At 41.5% G+C, this 26,916-nt stretch overlaps 1 protein-coding gene across 4 annotated transcripts; it reads right to left on the reverse strand.

Moving 5' to 3' along the window:
• Positions 1–150: 150 nt before the first annotated feature.
• LOC105897107 (Fc receptor-like protein 5) lies at positions 151–25,720 on the reverse strand. Of its 4 annotated transcripts, XM_031584506.1 has the most exons (24): positions 25,671–25,720; positions 12,584–12,619; positions 11,314–11,592; positions 10,874–11,143; positions 10,348–10,614; positions 9,965–10,234; positions 9,305–9,571; positions 8,269–8,538; positions 7,741–8,007; positions 7,354–7,623; positions 6,704–6,976; positions 6,341–6,604; positions 5,178–5,510; positions 4,795–5,070; positions 4,289–4,543; positions 4,092–4,208; positions 3,946–3,970; positions 3,269–3,324; positions 2,880–2,960; positions 2,696–2,758; positions 2,067–2,135; positions 1,521–1,583; positions 1,190–1,255; positions 151–1,086 (listed from the first exon to the last, which is right to left on the reverse strand). In XM_031584506.1, exons 1-24 carry the CDS (start codon positions 25,699–25,701, stop codon positions 1,079–1,081), a joined length of 4,176 nt encoding a protein of 1,391 aa, XP_031440366.1. In that variant the 5' UTR covers positions 25,702–25,720; the 3' UTR covers positions 151–1,078. The 4 variants fall into 4 exon arrangements, with proteins under 4 accessions (XP_031440366.1, XP_031440365.1, XP_031440364.1 ...); XM_031584505.2 differs by lacking the exon at positions 25,671–25,720 and having other exon boundaries at positions 3,946–3,958; positions 12,584–13,030; XM_031584504.2 differs by lacking the exon at positions 25,671–25,720 and having other exon boundaries at positions 12,584–13,030.
• Positions 25,721–26,916: the final 1,196 nt, after the last annotated feature.

Raw genomic sequence — 26,916 nt, forward strand, 5'->3', positions numbered from 1 at the left:
TTTCTTCTTTTCAACCACTTCTGGGTTAACCACAGAGGTATAATGAAAACCTATCATCCTGAACATGTGTTCAATTGTGATTGATTCAGCTCATTGATTTCATGATTTTTAGAAAAAAAAGTTTATTGAATCCAAGTGAAAATTCAGCATACAAAAATACACTCTGATTTTATATTTTAATATAAATCTGCATATGACACCAATTATTGGAACAATATAATATCATATTTTACAATACACACACACAATATAGACACACACAATTGCACCAATTTTGAGAAAAGCTTTCAAAATATTAACAAGCACTGATCACACATTAAATCACATTATTATATAGACACACAAACACACACACTTGTGAACACATTTGAAAAAGCTTTCAAAATATTTTGATCAAGCTGCCTCCTTAACTGTTAAATTAAAACACAGTAATCTCTACATAGGAAATATCTGTTCTACATACTTTGAGACTGTATGTACATCTAATATGCATACTATAAGCTTCAGCAGTTCATTAAAACATCAGTCTTTGTCTAGACGTTGATGTTGAAATCGACATGAACTTGCCTTCATCTAGGGTCCAATGTCACAATAGCCTAATGACCCAGACAGCCAAGCTGTGCCAACAACATCTTTGGGTTTCCATTATACACAGGAGATACTGTCCTTCTCACATCACAAGGCTTAACTTATGGCAGTGATAAAGGGTGACAGTATTTGGAAATACTCTCTTTTTAACACCACAAGGTTTAACTTGGCAATCATACATAAAAACATCACAAGAAAAATAAAATACAGTATGCTCCTGTTTACACAGTTTCCCAGGGCTATTGCAGTCAAAGATGATAAACATGTATTATACTAAAGTACCAGAAAGACACTCAGCACAGGGAAAGAATAACTTTGGCAGTGCAGTCACTGTGCATCTCACTAACACAACCTGTTGATACCTGTTACTTCTGGTTAAATGATGTTTATGGGTGCATGGCTCTTGATCATGATGTTGATCTCACACATCCAGGCTTTGCTACCTCATCCGTGTGCAATTGGAGTCACTTGAAGAGCACCTGTGTTATTGTCAAGCATCTGTGAACATGAAACATTGAGAAATGGTAAAGATACATACACTTCTACTGCGAACACACTGTAAACTACAACCACATAAGAATAAGAAATACAGTATATTTACTTTTGTTTCCAGGTTTTTTGGCTCCCTTTCTAACTTGAGCATAAGTTACATCACTGGACCCTCCATCTGAAACATAATTAATATAATGAATTAGTGGGTCATTTTCAGAAACATTTCCTAAATTACGTAAATTAAATATTTTTAAATTATGATGGGATACTTCCATCCACAGACATTTTCAATTCACTCCTAATTACTTTTTATAAACTGTCTCTTCAATTTGTCATTTGCTTTGCTTTTTTGTGCCACAATCACAACAAATATTTGTTCTTTTGTGCCACCATCATATCTTTTAATCACTATCTTGAAAGTTTAGGACACACTACATTACCTGATGAGCACCCGGGCTGGACAGAAGAGTAAACACAATCTTCTTCAGAGGACGTGGGTTTGGCTTAAAAAGAAGAGATACCAGCTGTTACCTACTTGCAGTCATCATGTCTTCAGCACAGAATGTATGTGAGAGCTTCATGTTAACACAAAAGTGAGGAGTATTGGTCTAAAAGTAGCCAGATAACCTAAAAGGCATGCAAAAATCCTGCACTATATAGTATTATGGAAATACTCTCCTTCTAACACCACAAGGTTTAACTTATGGCAATGATAAAGGGTGACAGTATTCAATGTCCTGAACGAAAAATTCACAGCTGCCACTGATAAAAGTTTCCAAACATACTAACTAGTCTCCTGTGCTGATATAGTTGGTGACTTTGTGCAGTAAAGGCTTTTCCTCAGTTTCCGAGGGGTTTCTGACTTGGACCACAGAATACAGTGCATAGCCTGGGCGGCTGGTTGGCATGGGTGCCAATAATAACATACCTCAAAAAGTGGTAAATTGATGCACACTGTTGCTTTAAACATCAGAGATCTGACTTACCTCTGTTCCCCTGTGGCTTCATCTTAATCTGTACATCAGCATATGTGACATCACTGGGGCCAGCTAAGTCTTCATATTAGAAAAGAAAGCCTCCTTAGTATAGCTTAACAAACTGATCTTCAAAGATTTTTAAGTCTGCATTGATTAAAAAATAAAACCTAAGATAGGACATTGGCACTTAAAAATAATTTACTTTTGGCACTGAAAAGTTAAGGGTTTTGTTTTGATGTGTTTTTGTGTTAATTCTTGCTTTTTCAATGACATTCATTCATCCACATACAGTAATGTATTTCCTGTCCCTCACATCAATCCCCTCCCCTTCTATGCCAAAACAGAGATGGTAAGTTAACATTGAAAATCACTGACATCGAAAATAGGCTCGAAGCATAAACAAAATCAAATCAATTTAAATAAATCAAAATATCTTTTCAGTGTCCAAAGTTCATTTCAATACAAGTGTTTCAATGCCAATATTCTATTTTTCAGTTTAGTTTCTTATTTTTTATTAATACCAATTTTGCGCTACGATATTGCACTGGCTCACACATTTAACTCAAATAATGCTTTTAATTATACCTGGTTTGTTCATTGGCTCAGACATTAAACTCAAATAATGCTTTTAATTATACCTGGTTTCTTCACTGGCTTCAGGATTGAATACAGGGTGTCTGACTTTGTCGAACCTGTCTTGGCTGGCACAAGTAAAAAAAGAACAGGCATAATCACACAACGGGTGGCTTAGCTGCTTTCTCAATCGCTCAATACCAATCAGCATTCTTTACCAAGCACAAACTGTATGTTTAACAAACAGACCTTTCTTTTTTCTCTCTGCATCTGTCTCCTTCAGCTCAATCTCAGCGTAGACCACGTCACTGCTTCCAGCCACAGCTCCACCTAGTTAAAGATACAAAAAATTAGTAGTAACGCAGTTTTGCTTTACTGTCTTTTATCACCTAAAATTCCAACCGGTTGACACAGGAGTCATGGGTCAATACCAAAACATTACTGCTATGACCAGTGTACGATGAAAACATTTATATATTTTTTATATTTTATTCATTATTATTTGTTTCCCTTTTTTCCCCTAATTCACTCCATTTATACACCAACTCCATAAGTTTCCTTCCTCATGGAAACTATCATAATTTAAGATGACCCAACACAGAATAAGAGACATTTTGAAACTGATCACAATCTCTTACCTACAACTTGTCTTTGCTGGGAGGTTGAACTGGGGCTGTTGCTCTGCTGCTGACCACTAGAGGGAGAAAGAGATCTCATGAGGAAAACAGGATATTATTTGTTTACCTCTGGCATGGATGGGCAATACTTCTGATACATGTATTTAAAATACAAAATAGTATTTTCTAATTTGTATTTAATGGGCGTAATACAAATGGTTATGTTATTTGTATCAAAACAGTATAGTGTTCAGCATTTTAGCATTTTAGAAACAAAGACAACAATTCCCCCAAAACTGTATACATCATGATGTCACATGTATGCATGTGCATGCCTCTTTGGGAGACAGAACGGTGTGCTGAGCACTTTGCCCATGCTTGTTTAAGACACAAAGGCCAATTTATAGTATAGTTTTGTAAATATTATTATATTATATTAATAATAAATATTATAAAATGATCAAATATGCCAATGAAGAGAGGAGGTTTGATGTAATGTAATGTTGCCTTATATCTATTTTTGTATTAAAAAAAAAAAAGTTTATTTGAAAAGTCATGGTTGCTGTATTTTACATTATATTTTAATACTTTCACGACTTGAGTATTTTGCATCTTACAACAAAAGAAAGATGCAATCCAAGGAATTTCTGAACAAGTGTCAGCTTTCCATTTTAAAAATGTAAATGTAAAAAACTTACGGGTTTGGTGTCACTGAACCCGAATCTCAGGGGAGAGAGATTTAGAAGTCATTGTTATGTCACATGTTTTTTTACAGTAAATACATTCAATATTTCAGGTGCACCACTGAAATGATTTCCAGATTAATGTGTTGCTCTTCTCTTACCGTTGACCTTGCGGGAGCGATACAGCAGGACTAGTAGAATGACCAGAGCAAAGGCTATAAGCAGTCCCACCACTACGCCCACTGCTACCACCAAATTAGAGGACTCCGAATCTGAAACTTCAAACACAACAACCAGATCAACATGGCTGTCACTGAAAATAGAATTTCATTGATAAAATCAATACATATCTACTAACCTTTCCGACCTCTGACTGTGACCCAGCTCTCTGGTGACTCTCCTTTCTCTGGGTTCCTGCACCTATAGACTCCTTCATGTGACTCTGAGACTGCAGGGATGGTCATCTCCCCTGTGGTGGAGGTCTGGAGGAGTGTCCCATCTTTATAGAAGTCAGCACTGATGTGTGATGGCTTATAGCGATATCTACAGCGCAGGGTCAGAGGATCTCCCCCAGTCACAGGATGGGCAGGACTCTCCAGGATCACATTACCAGCTGTACACAGAAGATCAGTTTGTTAATTTATTAACATAGTGAGTCTACCAACAGCACTCAAAGTTTCAAATTTCAGATGGTTCACAAGGGTCCTGACAAATTATGAAAATGTCCTTCAATGCCAAAGCACCACATGCAAATATCAATCAGATAAATTATATTTAAAATAAAACTAATAAAATGAATTATACTAAAAATAAACAATACTACACATGTTCAGACATTATCAAATGATGCCTGAATGCACTTACTGTGCACTGTAATGTTGACAGGATTTCTCTGCTCTCCAGACTCCAGACACCAGTAAACTCCACTGTCTGATGATGATGCTAATCTGATGGTGCAGGTGGATCCTGTTTCTGATCTCCAGTCAGTGGGACACTTTGATTCCCCTCCTCTGCCTGTGAACCACCTCAGTCTCCATCCAGTAGAGTTGCCCTGAACCCCACAGCTCAGTGAGAGAGACTCGTCTGTAAAGATCTGGGTCCAGTTTGAGTGGATGATCACAGAAGCTGGAGGAGACACACCTGAGACAGACAGTAAAAACAAACAGGTAGAAATAAAAGTCGTCAAGAGACACTCTGCATCCTGAAACTGGATACCTGGTTCTACACATAGAGAGTGTTTATCTCACCTGAGACCCAGAGAGGCTGAGGTTGGCTGAACTCTGTGTGATAGGCTGGCTCTCCTCTCTCTGCTCTGCACACATAAACCCCTGTGTGTCTAAGAGCAGCTGGGCTGAGAGTGTAGGAGCCTCCAGCTCCACTGATGCTGTCTGAGACCAACTCTACATAATAGCTCCTGTCATCATGTTTCACATATACCAACCCAGAACTGTAGGGGGCAGTCTTGTACCAGTGGAATATCCAGCCTGTAGTGGAGCCTTCAACCTCACAGCTCAGAGTCACTGAGCCTCCTTCAGTCAGCCAGGTCTGTGGAGGTCCTCTAAGAACTGCTTGAGGCCTGGCTGTGTCACAGAAAATCACAGTTGGGAGATTCACTAGAACATAGTGAGACATGGTATATCACTCACACACACACACACACAGCTGCAGAGGAAAAACAGAAATAACATTCAGAAATGACCTCAAACCTTTCAGCAAAACTCTAGGTCATGATTTAATTAGGTACATTTTTGTGAGTTTCCTGACATATTTGATGAAATGTTCTTGCCTGCAGGCTTGGAAACCAATCTAACACTTACTTTATTCCTTTTCACTTAGCCTACATGATTCAAATGCATACGCTGAATGCAGTGTCAGAATGACTCAGTTCAACGTAATATCATCATGTAATTCAAATGTAACATTGTTTAGCAACCCTCTAGTCTTTTATTATAATTAAATTAACTAATTTCAACCCCTGCAATTTGCTTTTGAGTAATTTAATGTGAATGTGTTACACACACCTCAATATACATTGTTTACACAATACCTAAGTATGCACTGAGCCAAAGTGAATCAACTGAGTTGATTGGACACATATAAATAATTATTTTAATTCATCTCAACAAAATTAAACTATTTAAATGTAACAACCCCCTGAGTTCATTTGTGTATAGTATTAAACATGTCCTTGTTCTGTTTCACAGCTGTGAGTCATGTTATGATGACTGATGTTAAGGTAAATACAACTGTATTGTAATATAACAATTACTTTTGACACTTCATATTTTATATCATTAATCTTGGCATGTGTCTGTATACGGACTTGAGATCTGTATAAGCTTCAGTTGTACTTTTTCTTTACCTCTGACACAATATTCATATCATATTAAAAGGCAAAAAATTACCTTACCTCTAACTGTAAGTTGAACAATGTTGCTGTAGTATGATTTTCTGTTTGTCTTTCTCACTCCTAAGCACTTATACTCGCCCTGATCAGACACAGTGGCTCTGCTGATGGTGTATGTGTTTGTCTCAGAGGCTAGGAACATCCAGCCTTTATACCACTCATATGTCCAGCCACCTGAAGGCTGTATTACACATGTCAGAGTGACTGTCTCTCCAGCAAACACAGAACTCAGTGCAGGCTCCACTGTCAGTGTAGGGACTGGCATAGCTGTGTGGTGAAAACAAGATGTAAAAAACAAACTGTTAAAACATTTATGAGCATAGATGTAAATATCATTTTAAATATCATCATTGTAGCTGTATTCACCTGTGAGAGTAATAGAGATAGGGGCACTGCGCTGGGAGGTAGTTGGTCTAGATCCTCTCTCTCCTTCACATGTGCACTGGAACTGGCCAACATGAACAGGGAGGAAGATGGTGGTGGTTTGACTTCTCTGAGAAAGAATGTAGTAACTACCTCTGTACCAGTAATACCAATCCCAGTCTGTGTACTCTGCTATGTCACACCTCAGAGTGACTTCATCTCCAGGGTAGTATGGACCCTGAGGAGACACTACAGACAGTGTAGCTGTGGGCTTAGCTGTGGAGGAAAACATCGTTAACAGACAAAGATTAATTTACTGACTGACTCCTACTGTGTGAGTCGAGAAACAGCCTCTTGTGTCACAGACCACCTAGAACATATTTAACATTTACTGTATATATATATGTATATAATTAACATTCAATATATATAAAGGACCATGTGACAGAAGGATCATCATAAACTATACCTCTACCAACATTAGAATGACCTTGAATGAATAATTATTTCTTCACTCAAGGTAAAAGGTTACAGAGAAACAAATGTTGAAAGCAATTCTACGATAGTTCCCCCTCCCCCACTGCTCTCTCTCTCACACAAAAATACGCACACACACACACACAGACTCACAAACACAATCATAGAATGGTTACCTTTGACATCAAGAGTTATTTTTCTGCTTGGTTGTGATGATGTGGGTCTGTCTATTCTCTCTCCCTGACACCAGTACTGGCCCTTATGAGACTGATCAGCTATGATAGTGTGTGTGCTGGTGTCAGACTGAGGAAGGAGATCTTGTCTCTTGTCTGTATACCACTTATACTTCCAGACTCTCTCATGCTCTATCACACAGTTCAGAGTGACTGTCTCTCCTGTGAACACAGGACTCTGTGGCTCTACAGTCAGTGTAGCTGTGGGCAGGGCTGTGGGAATACAGACAGATTAAGATGATGAACAGCAAAAGCATCACATAATAAAGGCATTGTTATGTTAACTGAACTTACACTAATTTCAGCAATTTTTAAGCAGGCTGTATTCACCTGTGTGAAAGATGGAGACCGGGGCACTGCGCTGAGACTTCTCTGGTCGACCTCCTCTACGTCCCTCACATGTGTACTGGCCAGCATGATCAGGAAGAGAGCTGATGATGGTCTTCTTGGTCTGGCCGGATACAAACTTATTGTCTTTATACCAGTCATACTGATCCCAATCTGTGTACCCTGCTATGTCACACCTCAGAGTGACTGTCTCTCCGGGGTAGTATGGACTGTGAGGAGACACTACAGCCACTGTAGCTTCAGGCAGAGCTGTGGAGGCAAATGACATGAAACACATCAAGACACAGATTTCATATGTCAGATGGGGTGCAGGCAAAAGAATACACACCCTCATCAACACTGCTACCACTGAGTACTTCCTGCAATGGAAGTCTAAATGTTTCTTTACTCTTATCACTTCTCTCAAGACACTCTAAGGCTGTCATAGTCACACTTTTTAAATGTAAAGTTTGAGATTCCAAAAGACCAAATGAAGACTAAACATAATCACACACTCAAGATGTTACTCACCTTTAACCATAAGATAAACCCTTCCACTCATCTGTGATGATACAGGCCTGCCTTTCATCTCTCCCTGACACCAGTAAGGACCCTTATCAGACTTAGCCACCGTGATGGTGTGTGTGCTGGTGTCAGACTGAGGAAGGAGATTACTGTTCCTGTCTTTATACCACTTATACTTCCAGACTCTCTCAGGCTCTATCACACACTTCAGAGTGACTGTCTCTCCAGTGAACACAGGACCCTGTGGCTCCACAGTCAGTGTAGCTGTGGGCAGGGCTGCAGAGGAACACATGGAGAGAAGAAGGAGCAAAGGACAATGAGTGTGTGAACTGTTCCATGTCTATCTGGATACAGGCATTGGGCCCAACCTTGGTAACTAGGCATTATAGTATTAAACATGTCCTTGTACTATTTCACAGCTGTGAGGCATGTTATAATAATAATAATAATAATAATAATAATACAACTTTATTTATATAGCACCTTTCATGCAAAAGAATGCAGCTCAAAGTGCATGTTATGATGAATGATGTTGAGGTGAATCCTTTGAAATCAAACGGTATTGTAATATAACAATCACTTTTGACATTTTCTATCATTAATCTTGGCATGTATCTGTATAAGGACTTGAGATGTTTATACGCTTTAGTACTATTTTTTCTCAGAGACAATATTCATATCATATTAAAAGGCAAAAGAATGACCTAACCTCTGACTGTAAGTTAAACAATGTTGCTGATGTATGATTTCCTGTGTGTCTCTCTCTCTCACTCCTGAGCACTTATACTCGCCCTGATCAGACACAGTGGCTCTGCTGATGGTGTATGTGTTTGATTTAGGGACTAGAGACCTCCAGCCTTTATACCACTCATATGTCCAGCCACTAGAAGGCTGTATTACACATGTCAGAGTGACTTTTTCTCCAGCAAACACAGAACTCAGTGAAGGCTCCACTGTCAGTGTAGGGAGGTTTATGAACATGCGTTTTTAAGTAAATAGATGTAATTATCATTTTAAATATCATCATTGTAGCTGTATTCACCTGTGATACTGATAGAGACAGGAGCACTGCGCTGGGAAATCGTTGGTCTAGATCCTCTATGTCCTCCACATCTGTACTGGCCAGCTTTATTAGGGAGGGAGATGGTGGTGGTTTGACTTGGCCCATTGTGAATGTCGTCACTACCTCTGTACCAGTAATACTGATCCCAGTCTCCGTACTCTGCTATGTCACACCTCAGAGTGACTCTTTCTCCAGGGTAGTATGGACCATGAGGAGGCACTACAGACAGTGTAGCTGTGGGCAGAGCTGTGGAGGAAAACGTCATTAACAAACAAAGATTAATTTACTGACTAACTCATAGTCAATAATTCATATGGATATATATTAATATATATATATATAATGCAATATCACAAAAAGATTGTCATAAACTATACGTCTACCAACACTACCATGACCCTGAATTCATCTTTTCTTTACTAACACATGATGAAAGCAAAACTACAATATTTACCCCTCCCCTGCCACTCTCTCCCTCTCTCCCTCTCTCCCTCTCTCTCACACACACACACACACACACACACACACACACACACACACACACACACACAGAGACACACACAAACACACACACACACACACACACATACGCACACACACACACACACACACACATACACGCATTCGTAGAATAATTACCTTTTACATCAAGAGTTATTCTTCTGCTTGGTTGTGATGATGTGGGTCTGTCTTTCCTCTCGCCCTGACACCAGTACTGACCCTCATCAGACTTAGCCACCGTGGCGGTGTGTGTATCGGTGTCAGACTGAGAAAGGAGATAACTGTTCCTGCCTTTATACCACTTATACTTCCAGACTCCCTCAGGCTCTATCACACACTTCAGAGTGACTGTGTCTCCAACATACACAGGATCCTGAGGCTCTACAGTCAGTGTAGCTGTGGGCAGGGCTATGGGAATACAGACAAAGCTGATGATCAGCAAAACAATCACATAATAAAGTCATTGTTATGTTAAATGATCTTACACTAATATCAGCTATTTTTAAGCAGGCTGTATTCACCTGTGTGAAAGATAGAGACGGGGTCACTGCGCTGAGGATTCTTTGGTCGACCTTCACTACGTCCCTCACATGTGTACTGGACATCATGATCAGGAAGAGAGATGATGATGGTCTTCCTGTTCTGGTCGGATATCAGATTATTATCTTTATACCAGTCATACTGATCCCAATCTGTGTACTCTGCTATGTCACACCTCAGAGTGACTGTCTCTCCAGGGTAGTATGGACTGTGAGGAGACACTACAGTCACCATAGCTTCAGGCGGAGCTGTGGAGGCAAATTACATGAAACACATCAAGACACAGAATTAAAATGTCAGATGAGGTTGAAGCAAAATAATACACACTCATCAACACTGGCGTCACTGAGTACTTCCTGCAATGAAAGCTTAAATGTTTCCTTGCTCTTACCACGACGCTCAAGACACTCTGAGGCTGTCATAGTCACACTTTTTAAATGTAAAGTTTGAGATTCCAAAAGACCAAATGAAGACTCTACATAATCACACACTCAAGATTTTACTCACCTTTAACCGTAAGATAAACCCTTCCACTCATCTGTGATGATACAGGCCTGTCTCTCATCTCTCCCTGACACCAGTAATAACCCCCATCAGACTTAGTCACTGTGATGGTGTGTGTGCTGGTGCTAGACTGAGGAAGGAGATTGTTGTTCCTGTCTTTATACCATTTATACCTCCAGACTCTCTCAGGCTCTATCACACACTTCAGAGTGACTGTCTCTCCTGTGAACACAGGACTCTGTGGCTCTACAGTCAGTGTAGCTGTGGGCAGGGCTATGGAAGTAAAGCAAAGTGAAAATAATCATCCCATAATTCTGCTTAACTATTTGATGTATCCAGACTGACCTCCAAGGAGATACAATTAATGCTAAACTGATGAGATGTTAAAGTTATTTAAGTTAAGAAAAAGGGATTTTGGTTCACACTCAGTGATGCTCACATACCAGATATGCGCAGTTTTACAGTCTCACTCTGGACATCTTTACCATCTTTTAGACCAGTGCAGGTGTAGTCACCGCTATAGGACTCATCCAGAGAATGTATTGTGCATTCATTATAGACAGTCCAGCCCTGTGGTGGGTGAACCACATGACCATCTCTACGCCAGAGGAACTTCCATCCTGAGGTGTCCTGTCCCTCTATGCTGCATCTGAGAGTGACAGTCTCTCCACTGTAGAACTGTGTTTGGTCAGGATCCAGTACCAGAACAGCTTTGGGAGTCTCTGTTAAATCACAGGACAAACATGATGTGGAGATGTGGAAAGATTATCATAGTTCTTCAAATTAAAAATACTTAAATTGAAATATAGTAGTATTAGCATTGCAGATTTATCAATTAAATGTAATTAGACTGACCATATTACATGTAAAGAAAGATAGAAGATAGAAGATATGCACACAAGATGTTGATTAGCAGAAACTTTGATCACCTGAATCTGAGGTGCCATCATTGTCATTTATGTCATAGCGCCCAAGATTTGTGGTATGAAGTAGATTATTGTCTTCTGATAATTTAATATCACAAGAAGCAGGATACAACATCAACATCTTTTTACCAGCGCAGGCTTCATTTATTTCACACAGCGACTCTGCTTTCTGTTAGCATCAGACTTTACACTGCGTCGTCTGTACCATATGTATTTGCCATTAATTGCTAAGAACTGCATCATAGTCAATGCAAACTACAGCAGTTGAAATGAAACCTCATATGATCACAAGCATTTGATAACTTTACACTGCATCTGCTATCTTTGTTTCATGTCCTATGAAACATTTAGTTCCAGTGTGTTACAGATGATACAACACTTGTTATTCAAGACAGACACTTACTCACTGCATAGTCTGATGTGTTTGCAGAAGTAAATGGTGAGTATGTAACATCTAAAAGTATCACTCTCCCAAGTGACAACAGCACTAAGTGGATCTACAGTCAGTCACACTGGAAATAATTCAGATGTCTCTCTCTGATCAAAGTATACAGAGTCTGTTCCCCCTAAACTGGCTTTGCAGTCTATATGTGTCAGGGGCAAATATGTATTTCTAATGGATCAGTTGGATGGACAGGAGGCCAGAGACTGCAGTCAGTATAAATTAGACCATTATCAAAATTCGAATTTAAAAGAAAAATGTAAATTTGCAAAGCAAATGTGTGAATACATACGCATTGTAATGTGTGAATCTTGAAAGCAATGTACTAACATGAATGAGTCTCACCTTCAGCATGTCCAGAGTAGGAATACAAGCTCAGCACTGGAACACAAAGACACAGAGATATGTCACGGGGTGACCACATTTAGTGGGGGAGGAACCACACTCCAGGGAATTCGGTTCCCATGGGAAAGCTGGAAACGTAACACACTGAAGCTAGAAAGTAAACAACAGCCTAGGTGTAGCCATTCATTACCGTTTAGGCAAACTAGCTTCAGGTGCGCGGCAGGGAATAACTCAGCTGACCATAGTTAACCGTGTGAGTGTGAGTACTTTTAAACCACAGGTTACCGTCAGTATGCAGGTAGGCTTGGAAGAAGCAAGGACGAGAAAAAGCAGGGATTTGGAGGGGAGACGACGCCCCGATCAAAACAAACGACAAGGCAGACAAACTTCTGGACGGAGACCACGGAAACCGGCATTCTGCCAGAGCTGGATATCGCTGCAACAAAGATATCAAAGGCTATAAGAGTGGAGAACGTCCCTAACACTGCAACGTTAAGTAGCCTACCTCCTTGCACACATTGTTGCCCTACGCAGCTAAATCGTGGAGATAACTGCCTGGACTGTTCGTCAAGTTGGTCACGTGAGTCTACTGTGTAAAGTTCGTTGTTTGAAGTGACACCTTAGTTACACTGTTTGAAGGACGTTGTGTGCTGTGAAGTGTACACTGAGTTTTTGCACTGAAGTGTCTTCACTGTTCGTAGTGGGACTCCTATTACAGTTCCGGGTGGCTGACTGTATGTAACCTGTGTAGGCGACATTAGTGCCCGGTCCATCTGAGGGTGCAGAACACGCCTTATCTTTGGTCTTCCACTCACTAGTCCCCCACAGCCCAGGATCCCCTGCAGGAGGAGGCGAGTAATGACAACACCAACTGCCCCAGACTTCCTGCAAGAGACACTGAGGATAACCGCCGTGCCCTGGACTAAACCCCCGCTGCCCCCCCCCCCACACCAGTTACACACAAAATGCACATCTTCTCATGCTCGTCTGTTTTATTCATTCATTTGATCTTCATCGTCCTATATTCCCAGATCAAGTCAAAAACCCAATTTTAAGAGATGAACCACCCATGCCATCATCTCACAACAACAATTAAACTGCTATTGCGCTTGATTAGAAAATATTTCGCCAGAAAATGTTCTTTCACTCACTCAGCCACACACAAATATGTTTACAGGCACACATGTACACACACACTGACAGAGAGAAAGAGAGAGCACTGTGCTTACACTTAGTGTTTCAACATCTCTTCTATCAATGCCAATTCTCACACATTTCTGACCAAAGGCATAAGGCACAAATGTAAGCTGTATATGGTTATTACAGAGAATGCTGGAAATTCTAGAATATTATTTACATTTACATTTACATTTACATTTAGTCATTTAGCAGACGCTTTTGTCCAAAGCGACGTACAAGGGAGAGAATATTCAAGCTACGAGCAATAGAACCTGGTGTAACAATAAATAAATACTACTTTACATTAGAAATATAACAAAATGAAATAAAAAGAAAGAAAGAGTGCAGAAGTGTAACTGCTGTAATTGCAAGTTACGCACTAGTCGAAGTGCCAGTTAGGACGGGAAGTGCTCTCTGAAGAGTTGGGTCTTCAAAAGCTTCTTAAAGGTAGAGAGGGACGCCCCTGCTCTGGTAGTGCTGGGCAGCTCATTCCACCAACGTGGAACTACAAATGAGAATAGTCTAGACTGCCGTGCTTGCACAGACGGCAGTGCCAAACGACGCTCACTAGAAGAGCGCAGCATCCTGGGTGTAACATTTGCCCTTACAAGAGCATTTAGGTAGGTGGGAGCAGAACCATCAAGCACTCTGTAGGCAAGCATAAGTGACTTGAACTTAATGCGAGCAGCTACAGGCAGCCAGTGGAGGTCAATGAGTAGCGGGGTGACGTGTGCCCTCTTCGGTTGGTTGAACACCAGACGCGCCGCCGCGTTCTGGATCATTTGTAGTGGTTTCACCACGCAAGCCGGCAGGCCCGTTAGGAGGGCGTTGCAGTAATCAAGGCGTGAATTCACCAAGGTTTGCACCAGCAGCTGGGTGGCATACTGGGTTAGGTACGGCCTGATTTTGCGGATGTTGAATAGCGCAAAGCGGCAGGACCTAGAGACAGAGGCAATGTGGTCTGTGAAAGTCAGTTGGTCATCAATAATGACCCCGAGGTTTCTTGCTGTTTTGGATGGAACAAGAGACAAGGAGTCAATATTGATGCTGATGTTGTGGTGGATGGCCTGTTTGGCTGGAAAGACCATCAGTTCCGTTTTGGCCAGGTTCAGCTGAAGGTGGTGGTTTTTCATCCATGTGGATATATCAGCAAGACAGTCCGAGATCCGCGCCGAGACAGTGGTGTCCTCTGGAGGGAAAGACAGAAACAGTTGAGTATCATCGGCATAGCAATGATAGGAAAAACCATGCGAGCGGATGATAGGGCCCAGCGAAGTGGTGTAAATGGCAAAGAGAAGTGGTCCCATCACCGAGCCTTGGGGCACCCCTGTGGTAAGGTGGTGAGGTACAGACAGCTGACCTTGCCATGACACATTGAACGAGCGCCCAGTGAGGTACGATTCAAACCAGGAGTGCGCCTTGCCAGAAATGCCCATACTTGACAGTATGGACAGAAGGATGCGGTGGTTGACTGTATCAAACGCAGCTGATAAATCAAGCAGGACGAGAGCTGAGGATTGAGCTGCTGCTCTAGCTGTTTTCAAGGCCTCTGTCACAGACAACAGGGCTGTTTCGGTGGAGTGACCACTTTTGAATCCAGACTGGTTTGGATCGAGGAGATTGTTCCTTGCTAGGAACTCTGTGACCTGTTTGGAAGCTGCCCTCTCAATGGTTTTTGATAGTAGCGTGAGAAGTGAGACCGGTCGATAGTTTCCCACCTGAGTGGGATCGAGAGACGGCTTCTTGAGCAGCGGTGTTACCCGAGCCACTTTAAATGAAGAGGGGAATGTTCCAGAATTAAATGAAGCATTAATCACCTGTGTTATTGCCGGTAAGACGGCAGGCGATATGGCTTGAAGGATATTGGATGGGATGGGGTCCAGCGGGCATGTAGTTGGACGGCTACCTGTTAGGATTTTGGAGACCTCACTCTCGCTGAGAGGGGTGAAAGAAGGAAATGATGAGCCATTGACGGTTGCGCCCTTAGGGGGGGGAGACAGTTGGTCGAACTGTTTCCCGATGGCTGCCACTTTCTCTGTGAAAAAGGAAGCAAAGTTATCAGCAGTGAGGTTAGTAGCTGGGGGAGGAGGAGGAGGGTAGAGCAGAGTTTTGAAGGTGGAGAATAGTTTCCGAGCGTCAGTTGCACCGTTGATCTTGTCGTTGAAAAAAGTCTTCTTAGCAGCAGTGATGCTGGATGAGAAGGAGGCCAGCAGTGTCTGGTAGCTTGCAAGATCGTCCAGTGCTGCAGATTTGTGCCACTTTCTCTCAGCCGCTCTGAGATTGGAGCGCTGCGTTCGGAGGGTATCACTCAGCCACGAATGAGACTGGGTAGAACGAGCAGGTCTGGTGGAAAGTGGACACAAAGTATCCAAGCATGAGCTCAGAGTGGAGCAGAGTGATTCTGTGGCATCATCGACACCTAGTGAGGAGAAAGTGGATAAAGGTGGAAGAGCAGAAGAAACCAGAGAGGAAAAGTGGGTGGGAGAGAGGTTGCGGAGGTTGCGCCGGAACGAGACCATCGGAGGGGGGACAGAGGGTTGCTCAATGAGCCGAACATCGAAGCGAATGAAGAAGTGGTCCGAGCGATGCAGAGGGGTTACCGTTAGGTTGTCCGTGGTGCAGTTCCGAGCAAGGATGAGGTCAAGCTCTTTTCCTGCTTTGTGAGTTGGAGGAGTGGGGACCTGTTGTAGGTCGAACGAGTGAACCAGGGTCCGAAAGTCAGCTGAGTTGGGATTGTCTAGGTGGATGTTCATGTCGCCAAGGATGAGTGTTGGACACTCCTGGTCAGGGATGGATGACAGCAGGGTGTCCAGCTCATGGACGAAATCACCCTGTTGTCCTGGTGGACGGTAGATAACAATCACATAAGTTTTAACAGGAGCAGTTACCATAATTGCATGATATTCAAAGGAGGCATACCTGTTTGAAGGCAGCAGTGGAGTGAATTTCCAGTTGTCTGAAATCAGCAGCCCCGTCCCACCTCCACGACCAGTTGGCCGGGGAGTATGGGAGAAGGCATAGTTGGTGGAGAGTGCTGCCGGGGTAGCATTGTTTTCAGGTGTGATCCATGTCTCCGTGAGAGCTAAGAGCCCTAGGGAGAGGTGGTTGGCATAACCTGAGATGAAATCAGCTTTCCTGACTGCAGACTGACAGTTCCACAGGCCAACAGAAAAAGAGGTTACAGCCGAAGAGGTTTGTTGAAGTGAGCGGAGATTACCCAGGTTGCGCTGTCGTCTGCTGCGCTGTGATCTTTTTTGACAACCAGTGACAACAGAGATGCTACTGTGACACATGGCTATGGTAGAATCAAAATGAAAAGTTTACCTTGTTTGTGAGCCTTGTTTCGGTGGACTTGTACAGGTAGACTTGCACGTCTTTACCCAAAAAGGTCTTGTACAGGTAGACTTGCACGTCTTTACCCAAAAAGGTCTTGTACAGGTAGACTTGCACGTCTTTACCCAAAAAGGTCTTGTACAGGTAGACTTGCACGTCTTTACCCAAAAAGGTCTTCACACGAAAAGGGCTGAGCATGAGGGCTGACACTTCCGCTGACGCTTCAGCAACAGCCCTATGGAAGTAGCATGTTCACTGATTGCACCCGGCTGAAGGCCCTCCCAGTTTCTGCCTTGCCAAAGTGACCTGATTGCTGTGGGAGTGTCTTTCAACTGCAACCCAGCAATTAGTAGCCTTTCTTGATTTGAGTGAAACCAACTGAAGCCAATGGTGGTGGCAAGTTGGAACAGTTTCAGAGTAGTCTTAAAATACTTAAAATACAATCTAAGATGAAGCAGTACAGTTAGATATAATTACACACACAGTCTAGTAGCCCTGTAGCTCCTCTATCTCCACTATCGACCAGCTACTCCACACTGCCCCTACTCCACCGCAGTCCTCCGCATCAAAATGTGAAGAACTCGCACTGTTCTTCAATAACAAGATAACTTCAATTAGAGCAAGTATTATTTCTGATGTAAACGCAGATGGCCTCAGAAAACACTGTAAAAAAGATGCAACCATGGGAAATTTCACCTGCATCACATTGGTGGATCTTTGTAAGACTGTCACTGAGTGCAATTCCTCCACCTCATGTATTGACCCTGTACCTACAGCATTTTTTAAGCGGGTGTTTGACAGTGTTTCAAGTCATGTCCTGAAGATTATAAATACATCTCTTCAAACTGGCATCTTCCCAGATGCCTTCAAAACAGCTGTTGTAAAACCCTTACTAAAAAAACCCAACCTAGATGGTAATGCACTGATCAACTATAGGCCGATTTCCAATCTTCCATTCATTAGTAAAGTACTTGAAAAGAGAGTTTCAGTGCAAATAAACTCCTTTCTCAAAGAAAACAATATCCTGGAGAAATTTCAATCAGGCTTTAGAACATGCCACAGCACTGAAACTGCTCTTACTAAAGTAATCAGCGACCTCAGACTAAATTTGGATGCAAATAAGGTCTCAATCCTGGTCCTCTTAGACCTAAGTGCAGCATTTGATACTATTGATCATGACATCCTAATTCATCGTCTTGAAAAGTTAGTTGGGCTTTCTGACTCTGTATTAAACTGGTTCAGAACATACATCAAAGGGAGAAAGTTTTATGTCAGGCTTGGAGATCATGTGTCTAAGAAACATGACATCTGCTTTGGGGTTGCACAAGGGAGCTGCCTTGGTCCATTATTATTCTCACTGTACATGCTGCCACTTGGGGACATCATTAGAGAACACAATGTATGTTTCCATAGTTATGCTGATGACACGCAACTATTACATCTCTGCTGAGCCAAATGATGCTGCAGCAATAAACTCCATTACTACCTGTCTTTTGGTGATAAATAAGTGGATGAGCAATAATTTCTTAAAGTTAAACGAGGACAAAACTGAGATCCTACTAGTCGGCCCTAAAACAAAAAGAGAAATGCTGTTTAATAATTTGGGGAAATTAACTCCCTTGATTAAATCGGAGGTTACAAGTCTTGGTGTTATTTTAGATTCAGATTTAAGCTTCAAGTCTCACATTAACAAGGTGACGAAAACATCATTTTTCCACCTTAAAAACATAGCTAAAGTCCTGCCATTTATAAATCAAAAAGATGCTGAAAAACTGATTCATGCCTTTATTTCAAGCCGTCTTGATTATTGTAATGCAATCCTTACTGGCCTCCCAAAAAAAACAACTGAGAGACTTCAGCTCATTCAAAACTCTGCAGCTCGGCTATTAACCAGAACCAAGAGGAGAGAGCACATTAGTCCAGTTTTAGCTGCTCTGCACTGGCTTCCAGTAACTTTTAGAATTGACTTTAAGGTCCTTCTCCTAATATACAAAGCCCTTAATGGGCTAGGACCAAGTTACATTGCAAACTCCCTAGTCAAATACTTGCCCTCAAGAACACTGCGATCATCGAATGCTGGTTTATTGGAGGTTCCCAGCAAAAGCCGTAAGAAAATCGGGGACGCAGCATTTGTCAATTACGCCCCAGTGCTATGGAACATACTGCCTATAGACATCAGGGAAGCCAGCTCGCTTAACATCTTTAAAAGAAAACTAAAAACGTACCTCCACATTAGCCTTTAACTAGCTACCACTTCGCACTATATATATATATATATATATATATAAATACTTTTAATTTAATTTAATTTAAATCTCTACTGGTGATATTAAGGGGTTGGATTAAATATATCTCTATAATTATAATTTTTTTTTTTTTTGCACTATATCTTTGTTATGTTTCTTTGATGTCTATTTTTATGTGCATGTCATTTCTTTGTGCATATTATGTATTTGCTGTAAAGCACTTTGAGCTGCATTCTTTTGCATGAAAGGTGCTATATAAATAAAGTTTTTTTTTATTATTATTATTATTATATGTACAGTGAACATAGACAACATAGACAAATACAGGGGGATCCAATAGACTTATTTTGCAATTTAAAAGTTAATGTTAGGAGCTTTTGAAAGGTTACCTATCATCAGTGGCTGAGGTTTAGTGAACATACCATTATGACCAGGGGCCCACAGGATTCTCGTTTATGGTACACACACTCAAGAAAGTTGTGCCACCATAGAGTGTGCCACGCACAACCTAACTGGCAGCAGCTCATTTTCAGTAAACGTAGAGAAACCATCTATTGACATGAACAGAAGTGAATGAGAGCGCCTGGACCACGGGACAGTGTGACAAAGTCTGCCTCATTTGAAAAGAGATTGGTTGATTGGAACATTATCTTACTATATAACTTTGCTAACTTTAAGGATTGTTTGAGCAAACGCTTGATTTGACTCTCATCTGCCGTAGTTTGGAGTTAATAAACTCAGCTGTACATTTTTAAGAAAAATACAAATACAGAGGTGGCTTCTCCAAAACTACAGTGTCCCCCCCCAAAAAAACTTACAAGAACACTTTCTTTGAAATATATAACTGTTGTTATCCTGCCACAGACATGAGGTAGTTTTCCTGAATCCAACTACTGACTAGTGTTACAATCAGTAAAACAGCGCCACCCCCACCCAAGGTGAAAAGATGAACTTCACCCTTTCAAATTCACTGTTCCGCTACCATAGATATTTTCATCCATTACTTTCTATGTAAATCTAGATCACCTGCCCATGGCTCATTGCCCCTCTGCAGTTAAATTGACTCCTATGACAATATGTCACTGGGAAGCAGTGATTACCTAATGTAACAGGCTAGAGCAGGGGTCGGCAACCTGCGGCTCCGGAGCCGCATGCGGCTCTTTAGCCCCTCTGCCGTGGCTCCCTGCAACTTTACAAAAAAAAAAAAAATTATATATTTTTTATATTTCGTCAACTAAACGAGGGGACGCAATTGCGCTACCGTGAGCCGCGCGCTGGACTCCGAGTCGGGGGGGGGGGGTGGGGTGGGAGTGAATGAATGACAAAGCTCCGTTGATTTTTGGCTTCTGCATGTGGCTAATCAGTAGGATCTAAATCTTTAACTGGTGGAAGTACATGCCACAGGCAGGAGGCGGGACATGCCAGTAAACCGCCAATCAGCAGCTTTGCCCATTGACAGCCAAGTGCACGAATGAATACTGAGCGAGAAGTGTTTACAGGATTAAATTAAAGTTCGTAGTCAAAATGTTATTTAGCTGCAAGCTAATAAATGTTGTGGTAGACGTACCGTGTGTTGAATATTAAAGTTTCAGTACGTATAACATTATAGTTTGATGAAAGATAACAAGCTCCTTTTACAGTCAAGTAGGCTATTGCTTTTACCATGGTAAAGATTATTTCAGCCTTTATATTTATAATACAACAGAGCAATCTGGCATAATTACATCACGAGAGTATGTTAACTCCATTCCAGTGTGCGGTATTTAAAGAAAAAAAATAAAGGTCCTTACAGCTCTTGCATTACTTTAGAATAGAATATTGTATCGCTATGCTACCTATGCCTTGTTTATATCGCTCGCCGTGACCGATCACGTAGAACGTCAACGGTCGAGGCTGCTGATTGGCGGCTCACTGACATGCCCCGCCATATACTTCCTGATGCCATCTGACAGGTAATTCTTTAACTCTCTCTCTGGCCTATCTTGAGTTTCCGACACCTGATAAACTAACCATGGATAAATCAAAGAAAAGAAAAGTGGCAGAGGAAAATCGAGATTTTAATTCAGCTTGGACAGATTCATTTGCTTTCAGTACTACTGATGCAGGCTTACCTGTATGCTTGATATGTGGCGAGAAATTAGCGAACAACAAAAAATGTAATGTTGAAAGACATTTCCAGAACAAACACACATCATTTGCTGAAAAGTACCAAGCAGGAGATGAACGAAAAAGAGCGATTTCGGAACTTCTGCGGAAAGGTGAGCAGAGTAAAAATACTTTCAAGAAGTGGATTAAGTCTCCAAACTCAACTACTGCTGCTAGTTTTGCGGCAGCTCAGGAGATCATAAGGGGCGGAAAGCCGTTCACAGATGGAGAATACTTGAAAGAATCATTTATTAAAATATCAGAACATCTATTTTCGGACTTCAAAAACAAAAGTGAAATTGTTCAGAAAATTAGAGATATGCCTCTCTACAGCAACGGCAAAGACCGTCAAGGACAGAACCATTAAGATGGCAGAAAACATCACCAATCAACAAATTGCGGACATAAATTCAGCTCCAGCATTCTCCATCGCCTGTGATGAGTCAAGTGATGTTAACGATATTGAACAGCTAGCACTGTTATGCAAATACGTGAACTCTGATGGGCCGCAGGAAGAAATCATTGAGTTGATACCGCTAAAAGGCCAAACACGGGGGGAGGACATTTGTGAGGCTGTGGTGAATTGTTTAAAAGCCAAAGAAATAAACACCACCAATATGGTGTCAGTGGCTACTGATGGGGCACCTAGTATGAGAGGAACACAGAAGGGGTTTATAACTTTACTTCAAAAGTCGCTGGATCGAGAGCTGCTGACGTTTCACTGCATCCTGCACCAAGAAGCACTGTGCGCTCAAACATTTCCCCCCGAATGCAAGGAGGTGATGGACCTTGTCATTCAGATAGTGAACAAAATAATGGCAAAAGGGTTAAACCACCGACAGTTCTGCTCATTGTTAGATGAAGTCCACAGCGCATATTCGGATCTCCTGCTGCATAACAAAGTCCGGTGGCTGTCCAGGGGAGAAGTGCTTAAACGGTTTGCGGCTTGTCTGGAACAAGTTAAAACTTTCCTGGAAAGCAAGGGCCTCACCTATCCAGAACTGGAACATCCAGATTGGCTGGAAAAGCTGCACTTCATGGTGGACATGACAGGTCACCTTAACATGCTGAACAGAAGTCTCCAGGGAAAGGGAAGCACGGCCCTTCAGATGCTGGAGTATGTTTTGGCGTTTGAGCGCAAGATGACAGTGTTTGCCAGAGATGTACAGAAAGGTACGTTCTCTCACTTCCCCTCCCTGAGAGAGTTCAAAGAAGCACACAATAACATCAATTGTGAGTACTTGCAGCATACGATCATCGCAATGCAAACCGCATTTGGAAAAAGATTCAGTGAGTTCAGAAAGGAAAAAAACACATTGTCCTTCCCCGTCACACCCCTGGACATCGACCCATCCATGCTGAACATGTCAGCATTCACTTTCGTAAGTCAACCCGATCTCGAAATTGAACTGGCCGACATAGCTGATAAAGAGTTATGGGTGTCCAAGTTCAAAAGCCTGACAGCTGATCTGGAAGACGTCGCCCGTCAGAAGGCTATTCTCGCTCGGGAACACAAATGGAACGAAATAGAAAACCTCCCCAAACCCGACAAACTTGTGTTTCAAACATGGAATGCAATTCCCGAAACCTATCAGAACATAAAAAACTATGCATTTGGAGTCCTGTCCATCTTTGGATCCACATATTTATGCGAGCAGATTTTCTCCAATATGAACTATGTAAAATCTAAATATCGCTCGCGCCTCACAGATGTTAGCCTGCAATCCTGTGTAAAGATGAAAGTCACGTCCTACAGCCCCGACATAGACAAGCTCAGCAGTGATGTTCAGAAACAGAAATCACATTAAACAGGTGAGAACACTATCATTTAATAGGCTATTATTTTGCACAAATATATACAGTATATATTTTAGAACCCGAGCTGTTGTGTTGTTTTTTTCATGTTCAGACTCGATTGATTGCTGTAGGTGGCTGAGCCATGGATCCTCATGAGTCAGTGTGTTGGGGGGGGGGGGGGGGGGGGGGGGGGGGGGTGAAAAAGTTTGCGGCTCTAAATGATTTTTTTTTGGTGGGAGAGATACCAAAATGGCTCTTTTGATACAAAAGGTTGCCGACCCCTGGGCTAGAGTCATGCGTGTTCTTGACTTGAATATGATTGCCTCAAAACTCTGACCAATCACTGCCTTCATTATCACTTGTTTGATGACGACAAATTAAGAGAGCTGTGGAAACTTCATCAAGAGACAAAATACAACACAAAATACATAATTAGTTTAACCTACATTTTGTAGGCTATATAGGTTTTTTGGCCTAGTTGATGAAGGTAAGGATTGTTTAGTATTATTGTTTTTTAAATTGGTCTGCAAGAGTGCAAGCTAGGAAGATTATTGTTTGATTGGCAAGAGTGCCAAGTTAGTCAGTTAAGGTATCTTTTGTCTTCTGTCTTGTCCTCTCTGACTAACACCCCACTTATGGCCTCTACTGTGACTGAGGCTTTCTACTAGACAGTTGCTCTGTTTAGCGCTTTGATATATCTGCTGTACACATTGTTTTAATGCCTTTATTTATTTGTATGTGTTTATCATTTGACATTGACATTTATGCAATTGTTTCCTATGCATTGTTAGGGTGGGGGGGTCTTGGGGTTGCTTCACCCAAAAAAGGTGGTCACCATCCATCAATTTATTTTCACATTATAACATTTCCCTTCTGCCAGTTCTGCCACAAGTTCACTACAGCCTTCAATAGGCCTATTACAAATCAAAACAAAACTGCCTGCCTCGTGCTACTGCTAGGATATACAGTGAGTGTATTCGACTGATATGATCTTTGTTCTTTTCTACAAGCATCTATATACTGCATCCTGCAAAATGTGCATCTTCTTCCTCTCAATATCAATGTTATCAGCTACATTACTGTGTTTTCAAGTTCTGATACAACACCTACATGCAGTAGAACCAAGAACCACTCACTCAAGTCACACACAACATGTTTACAGGCGCACACATGAACACACACTCTAGCAGAGAGAAAGAGAAACCCTGTGCTTACACTTGAAAATAACACTAAATGTCAGAACTGTGCATTTTTATATCATATATTTCCTATGTGTCCATGCTTAGAATGCAACTCACATAAACAACTTCATTCTTCTAGTGATAGTTTTGAGAATATGCTATAATCAAAGTCCAAGAGCAGAACAACTACGAGCAGCAACAACTAAGCCTGACTGTCCATTCAACTAACCATGTATTCTTTCTCACCACTAGGGTGTAAAACAACACTCTCACGCAAGGCACTCATTTATCTCCATCAGGGACACAGTAGCAGGACTTTCATCGCTCATTTCTGTGCTATACAGATATGCCCAATTACATGTAGTAACACTGTTTATGAATGTCTAAAGTTATTTATCAATTCAGCATGAAGAGTTGTAGTCAACAGCAGAATGTTTGGTGATTCCTACATGTTAGTGTTCTTGACCAGTATGGCCAGTCACTTTAGTCATATTGAGTTTTCTGTCTAATAGTAACCTGCCTTTGTACAGGTATGACACAGATAAGTACAGCAAAAGACAGAAACAGCATTTCTAACAGGCATCCATACATGAAAGAAATCATAACGTTTGCAGACATGTGACTTGTGGTTGAAACCATTCTTCCTGTCTTCTTACTAGAATTCTAATATTAGCACTGGAAGACTCACATGCATATTATTACAGCATTCAACATTCAGATTTAGGCAAACTCCACTTACAGTAATCACTGTGATCATATATATGACATACAGTAACAAGCCCAAAAACCTTGAAGCAATGACAGAATATCTGTATTAAACATTTCAGTGACAGAAGAAGAAACAGACACATTTTGCTGCACTCAGTTCTTGCACTTCCACGCACTTTCTTTACAGCACAGACACTCAAAAGAACATATGCATGCACACATCCAAATGCAGGGACAGCCACAGGTGTTTGTGCTCACACCTTTAGAGACTGTAGAAAGTTATGTCTGCAGTGGGCTACTTTACATTCCCAAACACTACAGATATGCATTCTTTCTGGCCTTATTTATTTTGTAAATGTATTTTGCCTGATGTCACACTGTAAGAGCAGTAAACTGTGAAACAAATAATGTAGTCTAACAAGGCCTACATATGCACACTCATACAGAGAAAGGTACAGAGAAACTTCCAGAACCCACACACAAACAGGCATAACTCACCGAACAGCAGGCCTAGAGGAGAGAGCTCCATACTGTGTGCCTTCCAGTTACTGAGTGATTGAGATCTTTGAGTGTGATGCAAGAGAAAGAGACGCATAAGAGACAGACCGCACCTCCACACCCGCACACCCCGCCCCCACACACACACACAGAACATGGGCGGATTGAAGTTGTACAGAAAGTGAGAGAGAGGCGGTGACGACATATGTATTTATTTATTTATTTTCTTGTTTGACTGACTGATTAAATAGTTAGATGTATAACAGACAAAGAGTTTGGACAAAGATTCGACTTGTTTTCTCAAGTGAGTGTTAGCCTCTAAATGTCCATTTATTTTAATCTCTAGAAGCCATGCAGAAGAAGGAACTGAAACAGGAGAACACACAAATACCCGTGAATGTGAATGACAGAGGAAGTGCTTGACAGTTATTAGTGATGGTTGCATTGGACTAGAGGTACTAGAGGTACCCTCTACTGTCATAACATTTAAACATAAAAATTATCATATCAGACTCTAACAACAGCTGATTTGTGAATGTCACTGAAGCTGTGGATAGATTCATACTTCTACAGCTCTGCTGAAAGGAAGGTGTTTGTCTTCTGTGTGGTTGGGGTGGAGAAGAGGAGGCCTGAATCCCTCATGTCAGACAGAGGCAGATGGGCTTCCCCTGACTGGCCTTCTGCTCAAAGTCTTCTGCTTGTTCTACGCCACTCGTATGTCACTTCCAGATCCTCTGAGAAACACATTTGTTTTCATGACAAAGAAACAGCAATAAATAAAATATGCATTCTGGTGTGGAGTTCTAGTGTAGTTTATCAATGTTTTTTTGTGTGTTTTGTATGTGTCACATTCTGTACAAGCCTGCTTCTGTGAAAGAGGAAGTAGAGAGAAGAGACCGTTTGAGAGCTGCTGTGTTCTGACAAAAGCCACAGAGTTAAAAAAAACAAGGGGTGGCACAAGTGTGAACTTCAAAAGAGCGCAGTACGGGCTTTTCTCATGACATACCCCTGGTGTGGTTTGGGTGTTGTTGTTTGCAGTTGCCTTGTCTTTAGTATCAACAGTTGGAGATAAACAAGCTTGCTGTATTTAATAGAAGAATGCCTCCTCTTTATTTTAGTATGAGCAGTGATGGATCAGAGTAGTGTACCAGTGGTGGTGAATAGTGAACAAGGCCTTAAGGACCAAAGGAACAGTCTGCAGTTTAAAAGTATGAAACATTTGGTCTTGATCCATACGTAGATTTCC

This window comes from Clupea harengus, chromosome 18 (assembly GCF_900700415.2).
Source record: "Clupea harengus chromosome 18, Ch_v2.0.2, whole genome shotgun sequence".
In the NCBI taxonomy this organism is placed as follows: domain Eukaryota; kingdom Metazoa; phylum Chordata; class Actinopteri; order Clupeiformes; family Clupeidae; genus Clupea; species Clupea harengus.